This window comes from Marmota flaviventris (genome assembly GCF_047511675.1).
Source record: "Marmota flaviventris isolate mMarFla1 chromosome 5 unlocalized genomic scaffold, mMarFla1.hap1 SUPER_5_unloc_3, whole genome shotgun sequence".
NCBI classification, from domain to species: domain Eukaryota; kingdom Metazoa; phylum Chordata; class Mammalia; order Rodentia; family Sciuridae; genus Marmota; species Marmota flaviventris.
This window is the reverse complement of record NW_027287681.1, coordinates 34,001-58,234: the sequence shown is the minus strand read 5'-3', so window position 1 is coordinate 58,234 and position 24,234 is coordinate 34,001. Positions and strand designations below refer to the sequence as shown.

Below are 24,234 nucleotides of genomic sequence, written 5' to 3'. Positions count from 1 at the left end.
ATTAGTCTTTGCCTTTGCATATTTACATTTCATAAATAACTTTAGAAAATCTAGCTCTTATTGGTGATTATCACTCCTCTGAGTTTATTAACAGGACTTTTGTCCCCTGTGAAATTAAACTGTAAATCCCTCAGAAGGATGCACTTTTGTGCATTTTAAAAGATTTAATGTGTTGTGCAAAGTGAGATTCAAATTCACATACTTGCATTTGTTAATTGTCTGCTCTGGGGCAAGCACTGTGTACGACTAAGAACTGGAGCCAAGAAAGGAGAAGAGAAGCAGCAGTCTGAGGCCATCTTGATACCTTCCTTCCCTTCTGCAAATTCTGTTACATGTTACTTATTGGAGGGAGACCAGCCCTTCTTCACAGCTGGTAGTATTTTCTTCTTAGGTTCTACAATGCCAGAGCCAAAAAGGCTCCAGGGGTGGACCACATAGTGAAGACCTTCTGAAATTGCACGCCGTATTGTGGTCCATTTGGGGAATAGAACTAACTCACAGTTATATAGCATTCAGATTAAAACACTCTTTCTCATATCTTTGCTTGGTTCCAGAACTTCTCTGAATCCTTTTGGAACACATTCTGGCAGAAAGAATGATTAGTAACCTAAATTTAGGGAACTTCAATAATGAACGCATTCACCCCAAGAATCAGGACTAGCCAGGGCTCATTGCTGTTGTTAATAGAGCTAAACACACATACCTGTTTCAGGGTCTTTCATTATTTGTTTGTGCTTTAAGCAAAGGACACACATGTATGCTTGCTTTAGGGTTGAACCCTTCCCACCTGTTGTCATTCCAAAGAAAAGAGATACATGAGAGGTTTCTAATTGGGCATGTCCTGAAATCTCATCTCTTTGATGGAGAATGCTGTAAACTAAGTGGCAGGAGAAACCTATCAATAGAAACCTATAAATGAGTGTCCTGTAAGCTTCCAAGGGTGCTATGCCTGTCATCTACCAGAGATGAAGCAACACCATCGTGGCTGAGGATACTGTTGCTGCTTCATCTGCCTGCCCCAGTGAGGAGGTGCTGAGTGATCTTGCATTGAGGCTAAGTAGGAAAGGTAGTGATTCTTATCTTTCACCTCTAAATGTATCTGTTTCACTTTCTATTCCATCTCAACCAGACATTTAGTTAAATGTAAACCAACAGAAAATCTTTATCTAACTTTGCATAGAAAAAATTAGTCTTCCTACCCAATCTTCCCTTTACAACTTACTCTTCCTTTTGTTCATGTTCAGCTTTCCTAAGAATAGAGGGCAGTGTTAAATCTTGAAGAGCATGCTCTGTTGTGAGGTGTTAGTGTATGACATTGCTGTGTCAAATGCCAGAAGCACCATGAGATGCCCTTGCATGAAAGGGGACTTAGGATACTTAGCTTAGGGTGAGGTTAATTCAACCATGGTTTATGTCCCATGGTCCATTCAACTCCTGACCACTTCATTCCTTTTTGTTCTTTCCTTAACCACCTAATAGAAAACTAATGAGTCACCCAGCCAGTAAATCACATTTGAGTTTGTGCAATGTTAAGTAATTTACCCTTTCTTTATATGGGACTTCTTAAATGTTAGAGAGGAGTGAGTGTGTGCATGTATGTGAATGTATCCCTTTTTCCTCCCTAACTTCATTTGAAAGTTCATTTAACACAGAGGATCCCATCTTCTAATTCTGTTGGTCAACATGTTTCATCTTTCACTGTTTTCAATAGTAAGTATAAATTATTCCTTTTAAGGACATATGTCCTCTTGAAGTCATCTCCTTAACACAGGGGCTTAATTATGAGCATAACTTGAGTGGACCACATCTGCCTGCATGGTCAAGATGTGTGCAGCATTCCAATGTAATAGTCTTCTCTTTTAATTTTTTTTCAAAACAGTTTCTAGCTCTAGCTGGAATTGTGGAGTCTCAACTCTTATTACAAACGCACAAAAGCCCACAGGAATTGCTGAGGTATACAGTAAATTTCGCCCAGTGAAGCGAGTTTCCCCACTCAAACATCAGCCAGAGACTCTAGAGAACAATGAAAGTGATGACCAAAAGAACCATAAAGTGGAGTACCCCAAGGTGGGTGAGTCTGACCAGGGCCCCCCACCTGAGGAGCTTGGCCCTGAAGATGGAGTGGGAGGCTTGCCCAGTAAGAGCTCTGAGTCCAGCACTGCACTGGGCGAACTGGAACATTACGACCTCGACATGGATGAGATTCTGGATGTGCCTTACATTAAATCCAGTCAACAGCTTGCCTCTTTTACCAAGGTGACTTCAGAAAAAAGAATTTTGGGTTTATGCACAACCATCAATGGCCTTTCTGGCAAAGCCTCCTCTACAGGAAGCACTGAGAACTCACCATCCAGTATGACCCCATTCTGTGTTCTTTCTCCTGTGAAAAGCCCTCACTTGAGAAAAGCATCAACTGTCCTCCGCGACCAGCACAAGCTCTCCACTGAAGAGTCTGAGAGCTCACCTCCTCTGGTTACATGTGGCTCTGCATATGAGCCAGAAATCCAGAATAAAGACTTCTTAAACAAGGCCTTTAGTGACCTGCATAGCCGAAAGATTGAGAAGACAATGCCGGACTGTCAGCTCCGGGGCTTCCACCTGCAATCTGCAGAAACAGAATCCAAACTGGAAGAGCCGGTCAAGGGCATGAGCTGGACCAGCTCCCAAGGCCCAGAAGAAAGGAGTGAGTATCTGAAAAAAGTAAAAAGCATCTTGAACATCGTGAAAGAAGGACAAATATCTCTCTTGGTAAGTATCTCTCCTTGGTATACACAAATCTAGAGAGCTGTTGTTATCAGCTCCATTCTTAACAATGATGTTATGTGCATTTTGCATCTTGTTTAATGTTTTCTTGTGTCTTTGGTTGGGGAGTGTGACCTCTTGAGTTTTAAAATAAAAAGTTAGGAGGTTAATACAGGGAAAACAAATTGATATAGAAGGAGTGTTATTTCACTTTAACTTTTAAAATTCAACTGGAATAAAGAGATTTAACCTAAAACAAAGAGAGCCCAGCACTTTTTTTCACTTGAATCTTGAAGTCTTTCTTTTTGCTTTTCAAATGGTTCCCAATGCTCTCGCTCAGTTATTTGTAGGGATGTCAGTTCCTTGTCGATGACAGGCCTGCCAAATATGTGAACAGAGAGTTTTCTGTTTTATCCTGATCATTATTCAGGAGAGTTGGGCCAGGATGTTTGCAAAGTATTTGCAGATAGAAGCTTACCCTAGAGCTTGATTGCCCTCTGACCCACATATAGTTTTTACTTAGTTCCAGCTCTGCATGTCTAGGGAGCTTGAAGGAGTGTTTCCAAAGACTCAAGACACAGAGTAACATGATGTAAGAAAAGTCTGTTCTGCTTCAGCTCAGAGCTCAACTCAAATAGCACTCCATCTGCCTGCATTGTTCTTTTCTGGCTTCCAGGCATGGATCAAACAGTAGCAAGCCTGGGCTCCTACTACAATGCTGATTAAAGCCTCATTCAAGAAAATCACTGCTTCTTGGACATGTATTTCTACTTAGTGTGAAGCCATACGTAGATAAAATATAACGTGCTTGGTCTATTATCACAAACATTGTTGCCATAGACAATATAATTGGATAGTTTAATCAAATAAAGTGGTAATTTTTTTTCTCCTGAAAATATATTTTCCATTTCTCCTGGTTCCTTCCTCTTATTCTCGTTGGTTTATTCCCTTCCTTTGATCTTACCATGTTTTCATATTTCCCAATTGCGAACACCACTTAGTTCCCCAACAATCTCTATATCAACCGTCTCATATTCAGGGAACTCAGTTTCACTAGAGGTGAGAAAACGAAAGTCTAAGTACCCTCCAGATGACCCCACGAGCAATAAGGAGGAGACAGTATCTGGAGGTGCCCACTAAACACTAGTAGATGCAGACATCATGTAGTTTGTAGTCAAAACCAGTTCTCCACAATTCAGACAGGTAGAAACCAGTAGTCTCTTTATTCATTCAGTGGATCTACAGCGGGGAATAAAACAGCCCCAGCTCAAGGACCTAGCAGTCAAGAGGGAAAGACATGTAGGGACCCTCCCAGTTACCATAAATGTCACTGCATTTTAGAAAGCCAAATTGAAGCCTCCACAGCCCACTGACCCCAGCCCTGTTGTCACGTCTCACGTGAAGACCCATCTCTTAAGAATTCACATTCTGAGGCATATTATCCCAAGGAGTAATGGCAAGGAACTCTGACTTTCTCATCCCTACATTGCCATTAGGGCTTCATTAAGCTTATTACTTCTTCCCAGAGCCCAGAGCAAAACCCCCACAGACTCTTATTCTGATGTGTTGACTTATTTTCTAATCCTACTGTTTGTACAGCCACATCTAGCTGCAGACAATCTAGACAAAATTCATGATGAAAATGGAAACAACCTGTTACACATCGCTGCATCGCAGGGACACGCAGAATGTCTCCAGCACCTCACTTCTTTGATGGGGGAAGATTGCCTCAATGAGCGGAATACCGAGAAATTGACACCAGCAGGCCTGGCCATCAAGGTGACTGGTTGGGGGCTTGGCTCTCCTCAGCTAAAGTCAGTTTTCTGTGTTTTCAGATTCCGTGAAGCTAAAGTATTAGACGGGAGGGAGAGGAGAGTGATTTATCAAGCAAACATCAATGAACGCATCACATGTCAGAGATTACCCATTTCCATCACTAGCTGCTTTGAGATTTGTTCCAATTTGTTGTCCAATAAGTTAAGCTTCAAATCAGACAATAGAGAAGAAAATGATCCATTGCAGTGCTAAGGACTTGTGTAATTCATGGTGACTGCAATTTAAATTCTTCACCATACCTGGCTCTATCAGACACTGTGTCATTTTTTCCTAACGTGAGAATAATGAGCAAGACAAATGAGGAAAAGGTGTGTTTTCAGGGATGATAGCACTCAGGAGTATTTCAGATAATAAAATAGACTTTTAATGGATCAGATCCGAAGTTTAAATGTCTTCAGGTATCAAGAGTTGTTTAGAATATCAGTGTGGCTTTTGCATTTAGTTTTTGCATAGCACAATATGCTGTCAAAAACTACACAAATTAATGCCAACTAGGATGGAGTTAAAACTTACAAACCACAATACAAGAAAACATGGACTTTTATAGTACTGCAGTGAGTGCTCTGTAAAATATAACAGATCATGAGAAGGTTAGCTATTAAACTAAAGTTACTTTTAAGATCTTTGGCAAATAAATGTAGAATTCAGTCACATTTATTAAAAAGCCAGAAGTGAAGTTCAAGGAAATATAATACATCTTGCACTTCTGCATATGTACTTTGCTTTCATAATAGTTGTGTCTTCTAAAAGTCAAATAATCACATTTTTTACAAATGGAATTATATTGATATTGACTAGGGGAACTTGCTAGTTAAAATAACCTACTTGTGAATTCATTATGAAACATGTTACATTTGAACAACAAATAATCGTCCTACCTCTGATATATCTTTTATGCAAAGTTGAATTTTTATATCTTTAACTTGTTTATCATTCAGTAAAGTTTTATATATTTGCAAATGTGTTCAATTTTATTTATTTTTGCTCAGGGGTGAATAATGACTTCAAAAACAGTATAAAAAATAATTTTAATAAAATAAGAAACCTATGACCATAGTGGGTATAATTTTCCTTTGGCTGTGAACAATGCTATGTCAACTCAAGCAACTCAACTACAACAGCCACCATAAAGAGATGAAAATTAAATGTGAAGTCAGGGTTTGGTCTAGTTGAGTTTATCAGAATGTACCCCATCTATCTAGTATCTCCAGTTAGACACTGGAGATACATATTTAAATAAGGCATACTCTTGTTCTTATAGAGCTGGTAACCTGGTAGATAAGACAGGTGTGTCATCAGTAACACCAGTGCAAGTTGGCAAATTTGAAATTTAGTCCTGTGACAAAGTTCTGTAAGAAAACAGGGGTTACATGTGATCATCAATGGGCATGTGTCAATGACAAATAAAATATTTTTGGAATCCCAGTGAATGTTGACATTTGCCTTGCTGCTTTATTGTTTATAAAAATGTAATTTTCATAACTAATGGTATATTGTAGTTGGACAAAAGCCCATGTTTTTCTTAGTTTATGCACCCTCATGCTTGTTTTGATGGATTTAAAATCTCTGTGAAGAAAGATACATAGGAAACTTAATGGTTAAAAAAAGCCAATCTTCAGCATAAATACCTCCTGTTGTATACATGTTTGAGTGTTCTTTCATACCCAAGCTCCTGTAGTCAACAAAGTATTGTTATCATATAAGATATATAAGATATGCATATATCATAAGCAGTCTGCAAAGTTAAACAACAATGTTTTTGTTTTTATTTGAATAAAAGACAAATATCCAATTCATAAGACCCAAAAGCTGTTACTGATTTGGTGTCACAGGTTTCTCATTTTTACTTCTGGACAATGATTGTAGAAGTGGATGTGCTCTTCCACTCCATTACTTAATCTAGAATTTGTAAAAGCAGTAAGAACAAATATTTCATAATAAGTGTCACCACCACCCCCTTTAGAAATCAGTCCTGATGTATGTCCTGCCTCTCTCCATTCAGTGCATTTTGATAGACACTGATGAAGTTGAGAGAGCCCTGAGGGTCATCATTCTTCCATTTGGGGGCCTTATTTTGAACACCAGTACCCAGGTGTTTCACCTCATTACACACAGGGTCTCAGAGCCCTGATGTCATTAAAGACAAACACACTTGGTACAAACAGGCTGAAGTTTCTTGGATAGTATGACTTAGCTGACAGGGAGCAAAGTCAGAGATAAGGTATTATGTGAAAAGATTACCTGAGAAAGGGGGTTTTAAAGTCATATCAGAACTTAAAAACATCTCTCCCCCACTCTTAAATTCCTTCAAGGAAACATAATATATTATGCCAGTCACATGCAGAATTTATTGAGTGCTTTTTGAAAGACCCAACAGTAGATATTTTGAGAGTTCAGGACATTATTGGTATCCTCTGGAGATGGTTAAGAAAAGAAATGGAGAAGGATTTCTAAAATGTCTAATACTAAAGCAATCTTGTTTTCTAAAATGGAACTAATAAGAAATTATTTTAGTAGCTAAAAAGACCTGGAATAAAATGACCTTAATTGCCTAGTTATTCTTCTCTTCAGTCATTCTGATTAAGCCCAAAAGCACAGTGTTGGTCTGGTGATAAGATGACTTCAAACACATAACCTTACTGACTTCTTTTTAACACACTGAGCAACCCCAGACCCAGAGAATTTGATAGGCAAAAATTTCTTGCTAGAATTAGATCATGTTTTGGTTCATTTGTTTCTTTTCTTGGTATTTATATTTATTGCAAGTGATACTAGTTTCAAACTCATAGTAGTGATATAATAATTTCTTCTGCCTTCTTAGCAGTGTTTTATTTATTTTAAAAGTTGATTCCTTGAAAAATTAGACCTAATAATCATCTAAAAGAACATTCTACCCAATGACAACAGAGTACGCATTCTTGTCAAGTGTACATGGAATTTTTCTAAGATAAATCCTATGTTAAGATAAAAAACAAATTTCAGTAAATTTTTAAGTATTGAAATACAAAGTTGTGCTCTCCAATCACTGTAGAATCTAATTAGAAATAAATAACCAAGGGAAATCTGGGATATCCATAAGTGTAAAGAATTAATATACTCTAAAATAATTAATAGGTCAGAGAAGTAACCATAAAGGAAATTAGAAACTATATAAAATGAAAATACAACACTTACAGGATGCAGCTAAAGCTGTATTTAAAGGGAATTTGTAAAAGATGCAGGAAAGGGAAAGAGATCTCAAAGCAATAGCCTAATCATATACCTTGGGAAATTAGAAAAAGTAGAGCAAACTTAATACAAAGCAAGCAGAAGAAAGGAAATAATAAAAATTAGAGTGGAAACAAATGTGAGCAGAGAGAGAGAGAGAAAGAAATTACTAAAACTTTGCCTCATATTTCTGTGTGCTGTATAAATACCAATTTATTTGAACCATTTTTCTTGTATCTAATGAATAGAATTCCTATCCCTTTCTTTATTCAAAGGGAATGAAACAAAATATATAGTAGGTTTGTTTGTCTGCTTCTTATAGAAACATTGGACATACTCAAATTTAAAGGAAGTCTGTAATGACGGGATTATTATACACCAAATTGTGGGTGGAGTGAATGAAGGGAGTCTATTGGAAAGTGCAGTCTCCTGGGGTCAGCAACAGTCAGAGCACACTTACCACCCTAAAGCCTGGAGGGGCTGGGGAAGGAATGGTTGCAAGAACCTTAACTAGAGAGACTGATCAGAAAGGACTGGCCAGCTTTTGATCTTGGATGCATCAAAGTAATCCTAGTACTGTCAGTTAATCCATTAGTAGGAGGAAGGACTCATCTGGCCAGTTGGAAACCCTCTAGATGGAAGCCAGGAGCAGAGGATAGCTGAAACTTACTCTGCTTTCCTGATCTCCATCAGCCAAACCCAACCTCCCAGAGCAAGATGGAGCACAGAGAAGGACATCTAATCATGCAAATACAGGCATGTGTCACTTAATGATAAAGATATGGTCTGAGAAGTGAGTTGTTAGGCAATCTTGTGCTTGTACAAACATCACAGAGGGCATAGGTCAAAGTGGCCTTCTTATGGAATCAAGATATGGTGTTTTGATAGTAAACTCTATTTTTAGTAAGTAGAAGGAGTACACTCTAAGGATGAAAGTATAATAATACATAAACCAGTAACAGTTGTTTATTGTTATTATCAAGTATATAATGCACATAATTGTAGGTGCTATATTTTTCAGCTCCATTGTAATTTTAGGGGACCACAGTAGTATATACAAGTTGACAGACGCATCATAATGTAGCACATGACTATATCTCAAAAAGAGGGCACTGAATTTGCATGCAAATAGATGGGAAATGCTGACTGAAATTCTATTATCCAAATAAGGAAGGATAAAGAATGAGCAGATCACCTCTTCTATCTAGCTTTTAGAATAGAGTTTTTCACCTTGAGAAAATAAGTATTAGGATTCTAAAATAAAAAGACAATAATCCTATTATACTAACATAAATGCTACCCTCTTTGAATCCTTCCCTGGCTCTATGCCCACATTAACTCCTTTTCTGTGTTCCATGCTGTGCAAACTAGGAAGCTGATTAAATGTCTCATTTGTCTGCAGAGTTACCATCAGAGTCCAAGGAAGCGTTCTAATAGTAGAAGGTAAAAGTTTTCTGTGCTTAGGAAGCCTGCATGCTTTATCTCATTTAATCCTCACAGTGATGTTAGGGAGGTAGTTACTATTAACCCTCTTTCACAGATGAATCCATTGCTTATTACAGAGATAAAGTAACTTGCCCAACATCTTGTAACTAAGTGACAGGCTAGGGATTTAAATCCAATCCAGAGTCTGTGTGGGTCTTAATCATTAGAATATGCCTATCATACTATAAGTAGTCCTGAAAATCCTCAACAAATATATGTGGACTACATTTTTTCCACATTTTTATTGATACATTATAATTCCACATAATAGCAGGAGTCATTGTTACATAGTCATACATGCACAGAATATAAAAACCTAATTGGTCAATGTCATTCCAGAATATTGCCCCTTTCCCTTCCCTCCTCCCTCCTTCTAGTCCCTTTCATCTACTCCATTTTTCACCCTTTGATTTTCATGAGATGATTTTCATGAGATCCCACAACCATTCTTATTCTTTTTCCTCTATATGAACTGTGTTGTAATTGTTTAAATGTTTTGTTAATTTTCTGAAATTCTCACAGTACCTGAGAGTAAAACCCAATAATGGTTTCAAGATAGGAGAGAAATGTAAATTCTAAAAAATGATGAGAATAATATCTGGCTTCATAAAACCTCTTATAAAGACTCCAAGAAAATTACATTCTTTTTTTTTTTTACCTACTTCTACTTTCCTGTTCTTCTTGATCCTAAGAATCATTTTGTTTTCCTAAAAAATGTGCCAAGTTGTGGCTGTTTGACCTTGTGTGTTGGTAGTTTTATCATTTACCAATGAAAAACTGATTCTTTTATAAGAGTATTTTCCTTTTTAAAATTTTAACATTTGACCAATTAAGATATTTACCTGGTATATGTGTGTGTGTGTGTGTGTGTTTTGATAGTAAACTCTATTTTTAGTAAGTAGAAGGAGTACACTCTAAAGATGAAAGTATAATAATACATAAACCATTAACAGTTACTTATTGTTATTATCAAATATATAATGCACATAATTGTAGGTGCTATACTTTTTCAGATCCTTTGTAATTTAATTTGTCCTTTTTAATTTAATTTGTTCTTATTAGTTATACATGATAGTAGAATGAATTTTGACATATTATACATATATGGAATGTAACTTATCTTCTGGTTATACATGATGTAGGATTACATTGGTCATATAATCATATATATATATATATATATATATATATATATATATATATATATATATATATATATATATATATAAATAGTAATGTCTGATTCATTCTACTATCTTTCCTATTTCCATTCCTCTTCCCTTCCCTTCATTCCCTTTTGTCTAATCCAAAAATACTTCTGTTCTTCCCCAATTCACCCCTTATTGTGAGCTAGCATCCACAAATCAGAGAAAACATTCAGCCTTTGTTTTTTTGGGGGGTGGGGGAGGTTGGCTTATTTCACTTAGCATAATATTCTCCAGTTGCATCCATTTACTGGAAAATGATATAATTTTATTCTTTTTATGTTTAAGTAATATTCCATGTGTATACATTTTCTTTATCCATTCATCTGTTGAATGGCAGTTGGGTTGGTTCCATACTTTAACCATTGTGAATTGAACTATTAACATTGATGTGGCTGTGTCACTGTAGTATGCTGATTTTAAGTCCTTTGGGTATTAACTGAGGAGGGGGATAACTGGTTCAAATGGTGGTTCCATTCCAAATTTTCTAAGGAAAACTGCTTTCCATAGTGGTTGCACCAATTTGCAGTCCCCACCAGCAATGTTTGAGTGTACCTTTTTTCCACACATTCAGCCAACATTTATTGTAGCTTGTATTCTTTTTTTTATATTTATTCTAATTTGTTATACATGATGGCAGAATGCAATTCATTTCATATTACACATATAGAGCACAAATTTTCAATTCACTGATTGTACACAAAGTATTTTCACACCATTTCTGTCTTCCTACATGTCTAACTTATTCCACCATCATTTCTACCCCCTTGCCCAGTCCCTTCCCTTCCATCCTCTTTGCCCTATCTAAAGTTCCTCCATTCCTCCCATGCTGCACCTCCATTGCCATTATGAGTCAGCATCGTCATATCCGAGAAAACATTCCGCCTTTGGTTTTGTGGGATTGGCTAACTTCACTTAGCATTATATTCTCTAGCTCTATCCATTTACCTGCAAATGCCATGATTTTATTTTCTTTTAATGCTGAGAAATGTTCCATTGTGTATATATACCAAAGTTTCCCTATCCATTCATCTACTGAAGGGCATCTGGGTTGGTTCCACAGTTAGCTATTGTGAATTGTGCTGCTATAAACATTGATATGGCTGTGTCCCTATAGTATGCAGTTTTTCAGTCCTTTGGTTATAAACTAAGGAATGGGATGGCTAGGTCAAATGGTGGTTCCATTACCAGTTTTCTAAGGAATCTCCATATTGCTTTCCATATTGGCTGCACCAATTTGCAGTCCCACCAGCAATGTATGAATGCGCCTTTTTCCCCACATCCTTGCCAATTATTGTTGCTTATATTCTTGATAATTGCCATTCTGACTGAAGTGAGATGAAATCTCAGTATAGTTTTAATTTGCATTCTCTAACTGCTAGAGTTGAACAATTTTTATATATTTGTTGACTATTCATATTTCTTCTGTGAAGTGTCTGTTCAGTTTATTTGCCCATTTATTGATTGAGTTTTTTTGTTTTTTTGGTGTTAAGATTTTTGAGTTCTTTATATATTCTGGAGATTAGTGCTCTATTTGAGGTGCAGGTGGCAAAGTTTTCTTGCATTCTGTAGGCTCCCTCTTCTCATCTTAATTGTTTCCTCTGCTGTGAAGAAGCTTTTTAGTTCAATTCCATCCTATTTGTCAATTCTTCATTTTATTTCTTGCACTTTAAATATGGATTGTTAATTTTTCATTAACAGATACAATACTATTTTATTTGGGTATTAGAAAATAGTTGCTCTAGCTTACAAACTTTAATAATAACAGATAACTGACATTGTTTGCTGGCTTGTATATGAAACGACTGGAATGCTCAAGCATTCCCAGTGATAGTGTAGTCAACCAGTTTGGAAACCAGTCTGACAGTTTTTCATAAAGTCAAATACACACCAACACATGATCCAGAAATTCCAGTCATAAACTGGAAATTACCCTATGTAGACTAAGTAAATTCCATATTTACCTATCAGAATGAAAGGACATATTCACAAAAAAAATATTTATAGCAACTTTATTTATAATATCCCCTAAATGGAAACAATCCAAATACTCTCAATAGGTGTATAAACAAATTATGATCTAGTGAGACAATGGACTACTTTCAGCAATAAAAAAGGGAGTAAAATACTGATAAAAAGTAGCAGCTTAGATGAATCTCAGAAGTACTAAGCAGAGTGAAAGAAGTCGATTGTGAAAGAAGTGGATCATGAAAGAGTGCAGAGATATTTTTAAAACCTGAATTACTTTGACTTTCTTTCTTTTAAATCTAGAATGGTCAGTTGGAGTGTGTACGCTGGATGGTGAGTGAAACAGAAGCTATTGCCGAACTGAGTTGTTCCAAGGATTTTCCAAGCCTTATTCATTATGCAGGCTGCTATGGCCAGGTATGGAGTTTTTAAGTTATCTTCCCTTTATGCACCATATAATTGACTTGTTTTCTTTTTATTTGTTCATCAAAATCCAAACATAAAATATTCAAAATATATTCATTGATTTTTAAGCAATGATAGTAATTGTAGCATTTTTTAATGAAAAAATAAAAACTTTTAAACAACCTGTTAACCCAAGAATAGCAAATTGGATAAATAATAAAGCTATATTCATATGATGGAATTCTCATATGAAATTTCCTCTCGTGTGTATAACTAATTATGTAACATTAATTAAAATGTATGATACAGAACTGTTCCCATAATTTGGTGCCAACTTTGAAATTTGAAGAGACAGAAAGAGAAATAGAAAGTAAAACCAGAAAAAAAAAACCTATGGTACAACATATTTGTAGTCATTATTGCAGAGATAGAACTATAAGTGGCTCTTTTTTGTTCAATATTTTCAGATTTTTATAATAAGTACATTTAACATTTACCAAAAGTTAAAATGCTATACTTTATTAAACCCACATTTGGAAGGAAAATCTTTGTAAGACATTAATCAAGGAAGTCTGCTCAAGTAAAGATGAGCACACTAACTAGTTACAACTAATTTCTGTTAGGAAATCCCAGCATGAGTAATTGATATACCCAGATCAGAATCCAGTATATAGAGTGAAAAATTTTTAAAAAACCTATCTTCCCTTAAGGGAGATGAGTATAAATTATCTTGTAACAACATTGGAACCACAAAATACCAATTTCAGTCTTAAAAATAATAAAGTCAGCAACTGCATTAAAATAGATTTAATCACATTTGCGGCAAAGAAAATCGCCTCTCATGCATATAACTATATCCCTTTGACTTCATAAACTTTCCCAGTGGCAGTAAATTGTGGTATTGTCAATAAGAGATTATGATTTTTCAAACATAATAGTCCCAAATTCAAAAAATAGACTGAAGAATATTGTCACAGTCTTTTTTTTTTTTTTTAACAGAAGGGGGTGATTAAACCCAGAGCCTTGCATATGCTAGGCAAGTACTCCACCACTGAGCTATGCCTCACCCTCTTTTTCATTTTATTTTGAGACATGGTTTTGCTAAGTTGCCCAGGCTGGTATTGAACTTTGAATCTTCCTGTTTCAGCCTCCTGAGTAGCTGGGATTGCAGGTGTGCACCACTGAGCCTGACCAGTCTTTCATTAGTTGGAGTCATGCTAGCTGATAGTTTTGTTATTTTTTTTAACTGATCATTTATTTTTTACCTTAGTAACTTCAATTAATACAGATACAAATGTATTTCAAACAATATAAATAAACTTTGTATGTATAAAATTATATATTCAGAGGCATACACACACATAATGTTTCCTATGTGTGCCAGGCTCTATACTATTGGGTTTTGTATACATTATCTGGTTCTTAAAACAACTCTATGAGATGTTTTTAACCCCATTGTATAGATGAGGGGACTGAAGAAAGAAAGTTGAATGACTTATACATGGTCTAATGGCTAGAAGAGAAAAGACTAGAGTTCTGCTCTGGTCCTCAGACTCCAGGGCCAGTTTCTATTTGTCCCCATCTGTGTAGAAAATTGGTACAGATTGTAACAGTGGCATTGATACAACTGAAGAAGACTTTTTTACATTTTGTCTAACAATAAATACACTGATATACAGAGTACTTCATTGCTCATTGAAGTGAGCAACTGTGCAAATTTATGAAATGGAGAAAGGATCAGGAAGAACATTTAAGACATGTAAAAGCCACTGTCTGAAATGTTTCAGTTACTCAGTTTTCTTCATGCATTTTACTGGCTAGTCCCCATCCACAATGTCCTAAAAACAACCAATAGTGATTGATAGGCATTGGCTTAGGTGGCCCTATTTTGCTTATAACGGCAAAAGGAAGAATAGAAATTTTAAATGCTCAGGAGGATTGATCACTGTTAATTTTTATAAATCACTTTCAGTATAAAACAGAATTTTATTAAATTGTGTGGGTAATTGTTTCATGTTCCTAAGTCCTTTTGCCTATAAAGCCTAACAAGGACTTTAAGACATCTGTGGCAGAGTTTACCAGAGTCAAGGAGGAAAGGATAGAGTTGTTCTGAGCCTCTCAGTGAATCTCAGATTCAGCATTCTTCATCTTGGGAAATGTTGCTCATATATACTAGTTTCTTTATTCACAGCAGGTTCCTCATAATTTTGAATCTGTTGGGATACCACAAAAGAAAGGGGCCTGTCTGAGACTGGCTGGGTAAAGTGTAGCTGAAGTAGAGGAAACTATGGAAGTTACTGACTTGTTGGAAGAGCTGTGTCGTTTGCTTTACTTTATTACCAATCTTTAGATTATTTCAAGCTGATAAGCATTTTTTTATTGACCTTAAGTAGAACTTTGAGGGTTGGGGGGGCAGCCGGGCAGCACCCTTAGGAGAGCATTCCTGCCCAAGTGGAAAATATAAAAGCCCTTTAGATCTGTGAATTCTGTCCAGCCGTCCTATATCCGCCACAGCCACTTATGTAACAGATAACCTGCAGAGACGCCTGAACTTGGAACCATGACAAGGCTAATATTTTCACAAGGAAGACTGTTATTGAACAGTTTTCTAATGAATTCAGCACATGCAAGTTTTTCTACATCAAGCAGGCACTTGAGTGTGTTCTGATTTTGTTTCTTCAGTAAATACCTCTGGAAAAGATAGCACCAAGGAAAATTCCTCTCTCCGTTTATTTTAGTTGCCCTCTGCCCCTCATAGCGATTCTTAAAGAATGGGCTCCATTCGACTCCCAATTTGTGTCCTTTTTCTTGTAAAAATTACCTTTAAAGACTTCAGTACCACAGGGTAGCCAGCAGTTTTTAGTGGCCTCCTGGAGTGATAGATCTTTGGGTGATAGGAATTGATTTTCCTCTTCTTGACACTTGAAGTCTCAGAGGGTACAATTATTTCATTGCCTGATGGTGCCTAGCGGAACATGCCACGGGGAGCACCAAGGTGAAAGCCTGGGGAGACTGGGGGAACAAGCAGGTGTCCTTAGCCAAGCCTGCCTTGCCATCCCAGAAGAGGGATGTTGCTGCCAAAACAATTGAGTCACAACCATGTTGATTCGAAGCTCCTATTCAAAGCCCATGTAAGTTGGGCTCTTTTATTCAAACATGAAGGTTGCATCCAGGCTCTTCCAGCAGAGATTCCCACCTGCAGCTGCTTGGGGCATCAGCCTGTTCTGCATTGGTCACTGGCTCTCTGTGCCTTTCAACATCAAGCTTGTAATTCCTTGTTTCTGAATCATTTACATGCCATTTGGTCAGGACATCCTTCTACAAAAATTGCATCCCAACATCAAGCATTTACCAAGAGCACCTTTGCCTATGCTGTACTTATTCTCCATTTTAAAGGTTTGCCCTGAAACAGATACTTTCAAAGAGCACTTTCTGAAAAGGGAAAGGCTCAGCAATTCCTATGAATGCCCATGCTTGAGCAGCAGTAGACCTGTCCGCAAGAGGGATGCTCCTGCAGGCTCTGTTCTTCTCGTTTCTCCCCAACTGACTTTAGAAAGGAGACTATTCCCTTGACATTATTATTCCATTGACTTTATTGTCTCACTGCCATGGTGCAGAAATAAGTAAACAACCTGAAAGTGCTGCCTACATTTTCAGATGAGAGAAAAATAGAAAAATCTTTGATTAGCATTGGCATCCATCTGCTCTGCAAATACTGATCTCAAAAAAACCCAACTGAGCCAGAACTCCACAGCCCACAGTCTGACAGGCAGTTAACAGTGATTTCTTTGACCCATGGGCCTGAAAAAGAGAGAATGTCCTTTAGATTTAAGGGCAGTGGAGGAATGAGTAGTTGTGCATGTTTGTGTTCATAGATAGAAAGCAGAGTCAAGAAAAGCATTGGTCCCTAACTCAAGCTGTCTGGGTTTAAATCCTAGTCACCAGTTACTAGCTGCATGGCCGTAGAAACATTCATTTACAGAAAATAAAGGAAAGAAGAAAAGGTCTCCCTGGACCTCACTTTCCTCATCTACTCCATATGGATAATAGATCCTTCCTTATAACATTGTTCAAAAGACTGAGTAAAAAACAAACATACTTCCCAATACAATGAAGGTACTAGATAAATATTGACAGTTGTGACTGTTATAATTTGTTATTTTATTGCTATCAGTATTATTTATTTACTTATTTCACCATAGCTAAAGAAATAAGAGAAACTTGCCAAAGAATTATTTGGGCCTCAACCTATTTAATCAATTTTTGCATGCACCTTTCCCCCCACAGTTTACCATCTCCAGATTCTACATTTACTTCAATAAATGACATTATGAAATTATGGCTGGCCATTTTTCCCCTACATTTTAACTTCTCAAAAACTGGAATGAATCTTAAAATCAATGGCATGGTAGATTTGATGATCTATGGCTGCAAACAAAGCTGACTCTTTTCAGAACTTGTGATTGCACCACAAACTATTGAGATTTTATTGATACCAGCAATAAAACTGTGACATACTTTCAATTAAATTTTCTATTAGACTTTATCCAGCAAGTCTCATAAATTACATGTATTAATTGCCTCTTTAAACAACTTGCATTGCCTTTGGGAACACATAAAATACAATACTATATCAGGTTACCAAAAGATCAGAAAATCCCTAGAAAAGGAAATTGGTACATGAAGGAAGTTTTTAGTCAGTAGATGCAAGTTGAACAGAGAGATGCATGTGTGGGTGCAGGGATGAAATGTAAGTTGGAAAATCATTCTGTGAAATGGAAGTAATGCAGAGGGCCTTTTCATCTATGTGACAGCATTGGATGCTCTCTGAAAGTAATACAGGGAAATGAAAATCAAAGTTATATTGTTTCTTTAACTTCTCCTCCCTATAGACACAAACAGAGAGAGAAAGGGGGGAGATATGTTAAAGGGTTAAGGGGAGGTAGACACAATTTCCTATAGATAAAATACACATGTGCTTTAATAAGGAGAAAGTGGCCATATATATTTTGATCTTCTCATGAGGTATTGTTTAAATTGTGCATCTCACAGGTATGTTCCCCAGAACCCAAGCAGAATTTCTCTGGTTTTACCAAAACTACAGATGCTAGCCACCTCTATGTCCATCTCAGAAATCCTAAATGAGAATGGTTAAAAGACCAGGCATATAATCAGCTAATTTCTTTTAGTAGTACTTCTCTGTGTGGTATAATGGGAAGGATTTTTATTTTTGTATACTGGCTAAGCCAACTGCCTATCTTCTTTGGAAAGTAAATTGTCCTATAAAAACACCAAACTAACTTGGAGTTGTTGGGCAAACACCTGACTTGTTCTGAACAATCAAAAATTGTTCTTCCTTTACGTAAGTCTTAAATTAGGTAAACTCTCTAATTGTCACTGTAAGAAAATAAGGGAGTTTATTGTAACTATACAGACTGATCCTGGCTTGTAGAGCTCTCTGGAGCCAGGGAACTGTGTCTGGCTCACATGGACCTCGTGTGTCTCATTCTGCATGGTAACCAGGCTTCTGCAAAGAGCCCTAGATTCACCCCAGATTTCCACAACAGGAAAATTCCTAGTCTTATGAAATGCTGTATTCCACTGCCTACACCCACCCACTGCTAAAAGTCAGAATACTGTGATTTTAGTAAATGATGCTTTGGGCAGGTGGACTATCCAAATATAGTATCCACAATACTATATAATTGGGTCTGAAAAAAAAATAAGAAAATTTGCATGAAAAGAAGGTACAGATAATACATTGATAAATACCTTAAACTCCTTTGCACTAAATAATGAGCTGCTAGAAATCAGAGTACACAAAAATGTCCTCTCCCTCAGTTTTCTGATTTATAAAGTAGGACTGTTTGAACTGCATGATTCCCTAAAATTTCTTTCAGTCTATAGTTTTAAGAATCCATATTCTAATATTATGGAGCAAACCAAGTTACTGTGGCTTAAAAATGACCCACCGAAGAGGCTTATTTTGCATATGGTTGCGCCATCTTTTTTCACCAGTGAGGACACAGCAGGCCGCCCTCCTCATGCAGTATCCATATGTCTTAGCCATTGACTGTAGAATGGTTGGTTATGCCTTTTATCCTAAAGTACTTCTCATTGAGGTTCTCATTGATTTGTTTATTTGTTTTATGGTACTAGGGATTGAACCCAGTAGTACTCAACCACTGTGCTACATCCTAATCCCTTTTATTTTTATTTTGAGACAGGGCCTTACCAAGTCATCTAGGTTGGCCTCAAACTTGCAATCCTGGTTCACTGAGATTTTTTTAAGGAGTTAAGATTACAGGGGCTGGGGATGTGGCTCAAGCAGTAGCGCACTCGCCTGGCATGCATGCGGCCCGGGTTCAATCCTCAGAACCACATACAAAACAAAGATGTTGTGTCCGCTGAAAACTAAAAAATAAATTAAATATTAAAATTCTCTCTCTCTCTCTCTCTCTCTCAAAAAAGAAAAATTACATAGTACAATCATCTGTTTCCAAGTAAAAGTAATGCAATATTTCTTTCCTACCCAATTAGGAAAGGTAAAGGAAGTGGTTTTACCTCATGCATGTGGAAAAATTACCTGTTCTGGACCAAAATGTCAGCTCCAACTTTCTCCAGGTTTGCATAGATAATATGTGAGCATATCAAAATATAAGCATATCAGAATATCCAAACTCTATATATAACTCCCTACCTTCACCTTAGGGCTCTGCTCCTTCTTGGGGGATCCTTAAGGGTTTCACTTTCTACAGGGTCTGTCTGCTTTTGCAGCTAACACTCACCCTGCTTCCCCAGGTGCATTCTTGGGAGGCTATAAGCAGTGATTACATTTTTCTCATCTTGTTCTTTAGGACTCCTTACTCCCTACTTGCTCATTTGGAAAGAGTGTGGTGCAAATGTTCAGTCTGTCCCTGATGTCTCAGATACCTTCATAAACAGCACCCTGTCCCCCAGCATAAGAGGTGAAACATTAAAGGAACTGGCTGTTTTTGTCCAACATTCCTTTAGCAGATTAGTTGGCATGTTTGGAAGATAAAGGCAAATTTAATCCAGGAAAGTATAAAAGTTCATGACCACTCTGAGCAAATAACTGGAAAAAAAAATCCTTTAAAAGGCTAAGAAGAAAGAAGTTCAAGGCTATTTCAAACACATGATCATCTTTTTAAATGTCAAATTCCACCCACTAAACTTCATGCTGTTGTTTTTACCACTCTCATATTTTTTTTAACTTTATATTTAATTTTTCTATTTTAAAACAGTGAAATCCCATCCCCCTGCTTTCTCTGAAGGCCAAGCATAACACAAAAATACCACAAAACACTGGGTAAAATGCAAACAGATGGTGACGAAACAGACTGACTGCTCTACGATTTTGCCTTTGAAAGGTTTATGTTCAGAGCTTTTGGTCCCTTTCCTTTAACATGGAAGAAGAAAAAAAACTTTGCCTTTAAAACACCACCAACAAGCAGTTTCTGGTTGTATTTCAGTGGGGTTATCTTGACAATTTAAGGTGTTATCTCTTTTTTTTAAGTCTGTTGATTTGCCAGAGGTATGGGATTAGGAGGCACAGTGTAAGAATTATAAATTTAAAAGTAAAAGCTAGCTATCTCAGTAGTCCAAGGTTTTATGAATGTACTTGAAACCCACAGGCAGTTTAACACAATAGCCAAAACATTGTCTTGAGAGCCTTGGAACCAAAAGACCTGATTCTAGTTCCAACCTTGGATCTGTCTAGCTGTGTGACTTTTAGGAAGTTCTTCAACTTTCTGTGAATTGTTCTCCCACCGGTAGAATAAGTAAATAAAACCAGAGCATTTCCAAGGTAACATCCTGCTCTTAGAATCCCCTTTGTGTTCCTCTTTCGTTCATTTTTGGTAAGAGATTTGTGGATTTTTCAGTTTGTACTGAATGGAAATTTTCTTTTGGTACAGGTGAGTTTCCTTTACATACTCTTCACCAGTTAGAGTCTTGTTTTCCTCTGTCTTCATATGTGGCTTCTCTGCATGATATTCCAGTGATTCCTAGTGTTCTTGTGTTGACAGGAGAAGATTCTGTTGTGGCTTCTTCAGTTCATGCAAGAACAAGGTATCTCGCTGGATGAAGTGGACCAGGATGGCAACAGTGCTGTTCACGTCGCCTCACAGCACGGCTACCTCGGGTGCATCCAGGTATGCAGTGCTGCTGCTCTGCAGACAGGAAGGAGCTATCAAATAATTTTTTTAAAAAAATGGAAATTTTGCTCACTGGGAGAATGCCTGGATTAGTTCACCTTTGTTTTATGATGTAAATAAAGAATTATAATGTTACAGATTTTTATTTCTAAAAATCCACACACATGTAGGCACAAATAGCCCTAAGAGTTTCTCCTGGAGCATCAGAGGGTGTTGAAAGGGACTTGTACTGCTCTCTCAATAGTCCAAAGTAACATCACTATAAAGCCCTAATGCTGACTAAATAAAAAAATATATCCATGTTTTTGGACCCCTAACTAAACCTGAGCCTCTTTGAATGCATTTGAGAAGTTCAGCCCTACTTTAGAGAAAGGGGGAAAACACAGCACATTCTTGCTAGACTACTGCTCCCCTACTATGAAGAATCCTTCTAATACATTTCTGGAAAATCTGTCCTATTTTCCGCATACCTGGGGAGGAGAGATGCACTAATGAGGACAACAGAAGCCCACTTGAGAGACTAAAAAATCGTCGGTCTTGTAGGGTTTTTCCCCTTGTTCTGATCCTCTTGGACCTTAGGCAGGGCCTCAGTCGGCTAACCATTCCACCCAGAGGCCTCAAGCAGCCTCATGCTTTGAGCCCAGCATCCCTTCCAAATGTTCTTGTGTTCAATGTGTGAGATGATATTAAAAGACTGGGGAGCAGAGCCACAGGAGAAGGGAGGGAGGCTCTTCTGCCTGCTCCAGTCCATGTGAGGAGCCCTCCAGAAGCATGGGTTCCTGCAGAAAGAGGCAATGGTATCTCATCATGCCACAGAATACAGAGCTGCCCAAAGCTGAGTCACTTTCCACATGGCACTGAGAGCCATCCCAGAAGGTGGGGGGAGAATGCATGTGAAAACTGGATAGAACTTTCCACCTGGAAAATGTTGAAGGCCCTCAGGGACAGAAGAAAGAGAGAGGGTGACCTAAGGAGGAGGAGGAACAGGTGGGCGAGGAGCAGTAGTGTAGGGACAGCAAAGACTTTGGCAGACAAAGTTGAAGTTTAGGTTTGGCCTGAAATTTTATTTTTGACAATAAGTTATGGTTACCAGGATCAGGCCAATCAGACCATTCTTATCATTGAAAATGCCTGAACATTTGTGAATTTTTTCCCCCCACATCTCAGGGAAAGGGAAATTGACAACACATGGTTGAAAGCCATGACTGGAGAAAGTATTTCCACCTCAGCGATTTCATACAGTTCAAAATGTGATGTTCTTGTAACATGTAACACATTTTCCACCTCTACAAAGCAGCACTCCTTTTGGATTATGTACGCATTATTCCCTTTATTGCAAACCCTGTGTATTCATTTATTCAACAGGTACTTGTTGATGCCCTACTGTGTGCAGGTTAGGCTGTATTTGAAATAGAAAAGTAAGCAGTGAGAACCATTTACTCAAGAAAGTAGAGAGGACTCAGGAAATAATAGGAGACTACACAGAAAAACTTTGAATATAAAAAGGGGATTAATAATAAAAACAAAAGCAGAGATCCAGCAGAAAGCTTACTATAGTTTGTACTCACATGAAACTGCTCTTTGAAGAATTGACTTGATAGGAAATAAAGTGTCTGAACATTTTCCCATTATTGTTGGCAAAATACACATCTTCTAATTTAAGGCATCAGACACCAGTTTATAAAAGGAATGGTAAGAAACTGGAAAGTATATAAAGGAAAGAAATTTAAATTCTTCCCAACATCTGCAAAAAGATTAAAGGAGTAGCATTATTTTTTGTGGCAAAAAGATAATTGAATGAACACTGAAAATCATATATTTCCCTTTCACAAGATACTCTAATGTTAAATAGTCTTGGAATAAACTTTTTATCAGCTTGTACTAATAACTGAAAGCCAAAGACATCCAGCTGCTATCACTAATTCTATGTAAGATGCTAGTTTGTTTGTTTTTTTAATAGGGGGAGGGGGTTCTGGGGATTGAACTCAGGGACACTCAACCACTGAACCACATCCCCAGTCCTGTTTTGTATTTTATTTAGAGACAGGGTCTCACTGAGTTGCTTAGCACCTCGATTTTGCTGAGGCTGGCCTTGAACTCCCAATCTTCCTGCCTCAGCCTCCCGAGCTGCTGGAATTACAGGTGTGGGCCTATTTTTTTTTTTTTTTAACATGTGAAGGGAGGCTGTCAGTCCTTCCAGAGCATTCATCACTCCACTTAACACAAATGATGTTTTTGGCGCTAGATACGATGGATGTGGAAACTTGGATAACCTTGGTCTGTCCGCTGGATGTGAGATTTAAAAGAAAACGAGACTGAGAGAGTGAGCAAGGGGCCTTATGCAGTGAGGAGGGGACTGAGGAAGGAAAACAGTGGAAAGAAAACTGCAGAGGTCAGAGTCCAGGGGAGTAATAACAGTGTGTGTTTATACTCAGTCTCCTGGAGAGCTCGATGCTGACAGGGTCTCTGGGACACCCCTTGAGGAAGGTGGCAATGGCTTTATAGTGATTTGACCTTTCATGGTGAGTGATCATAAACCAAAAGGAAAAAGAAGCTCCTTAATGCTCTTTCAGATTTAAGTAGCCTAAGAATTTAAATAGATGTATTGTGTGTGGGAAAAAACCATTACTACCAAAATAAATCTAAAGGTTTGCAATCGCACCATGAACTGTCAAAGAATATATCAGATTGTGGTGGTTAATTAATATTGATGTGACAGCTTTTTTGTGTGGAGTCTAATGGCATCACAGTATAAATAGAAACTAAATAAAACTTTTATGCTTTTAAAGTATTGATTTCTGCCACACTGCATCAAATCTCCTCCTCTACTCTTGATACCTCGACCAGATTCCATAGCTTTAGGCTTGTCTTTGACTATTAAACTTTACTTCAAACCAGCTTAAAACCTCAATCTTATTTCTGATTCAAAGCATTCTCCCAGCGCCACCCCCAGCCAAATTAAGGATGTAGGATTAGGAGTGAGGCTTGATCTGCTTTTAACACACCACTTTAGCTCCTGCTCCCCTCTGTCTTCCATGCTGCAGTATCAAAGACAAAGAGAAGGTATGGAGAGAAAAAAAGTCAAGTGTCTCTTTGCTTAACTGGGAAAGGCCATGTCCTCCCTGAAAGTTGTCACTGCTTCTTTGGCTGTGATCACTGACATGCTCTATGACAACCCTCAGATGACATCTGTCTGATGGGTGCCGTGG

At 37.5% G+C, this 24,234-nt stretch overlaps 1 protein-coding gene across 2 annotated transcripts in view; it reads left to right on the top strand.

Moving 5' to 3' along the window:
• The window catches only part of LOC114103581 (synphilin-1), a 148,114-nt gene that overhangs the window by 106,001 nt on the left and 17,879 nt on the right, over positions 1–24,234 (top strand). For both annotated transcript variants that reach the window (XM_027949318.2, XM_027949317.2), the window contains exons 4-7: positions 1,880–2,748; positions 4,342–4,521; positions 12,747–12,860; positions 20,897–21,022. In XM_027949318.2, the coding sequence (XP_027805119.2) occupies positions 1,880–2,748; positions 4,342–4,521; positions 12,747–12,860; positions 20,897–21,022 (1,289 nt within the window). The remainder of the gene's footprint in view (positions 1–1,879; positions 2,749–4,341; positions 4,522–12,746; positions 12,861–20,896; positions 21,023–24,234) is intronic.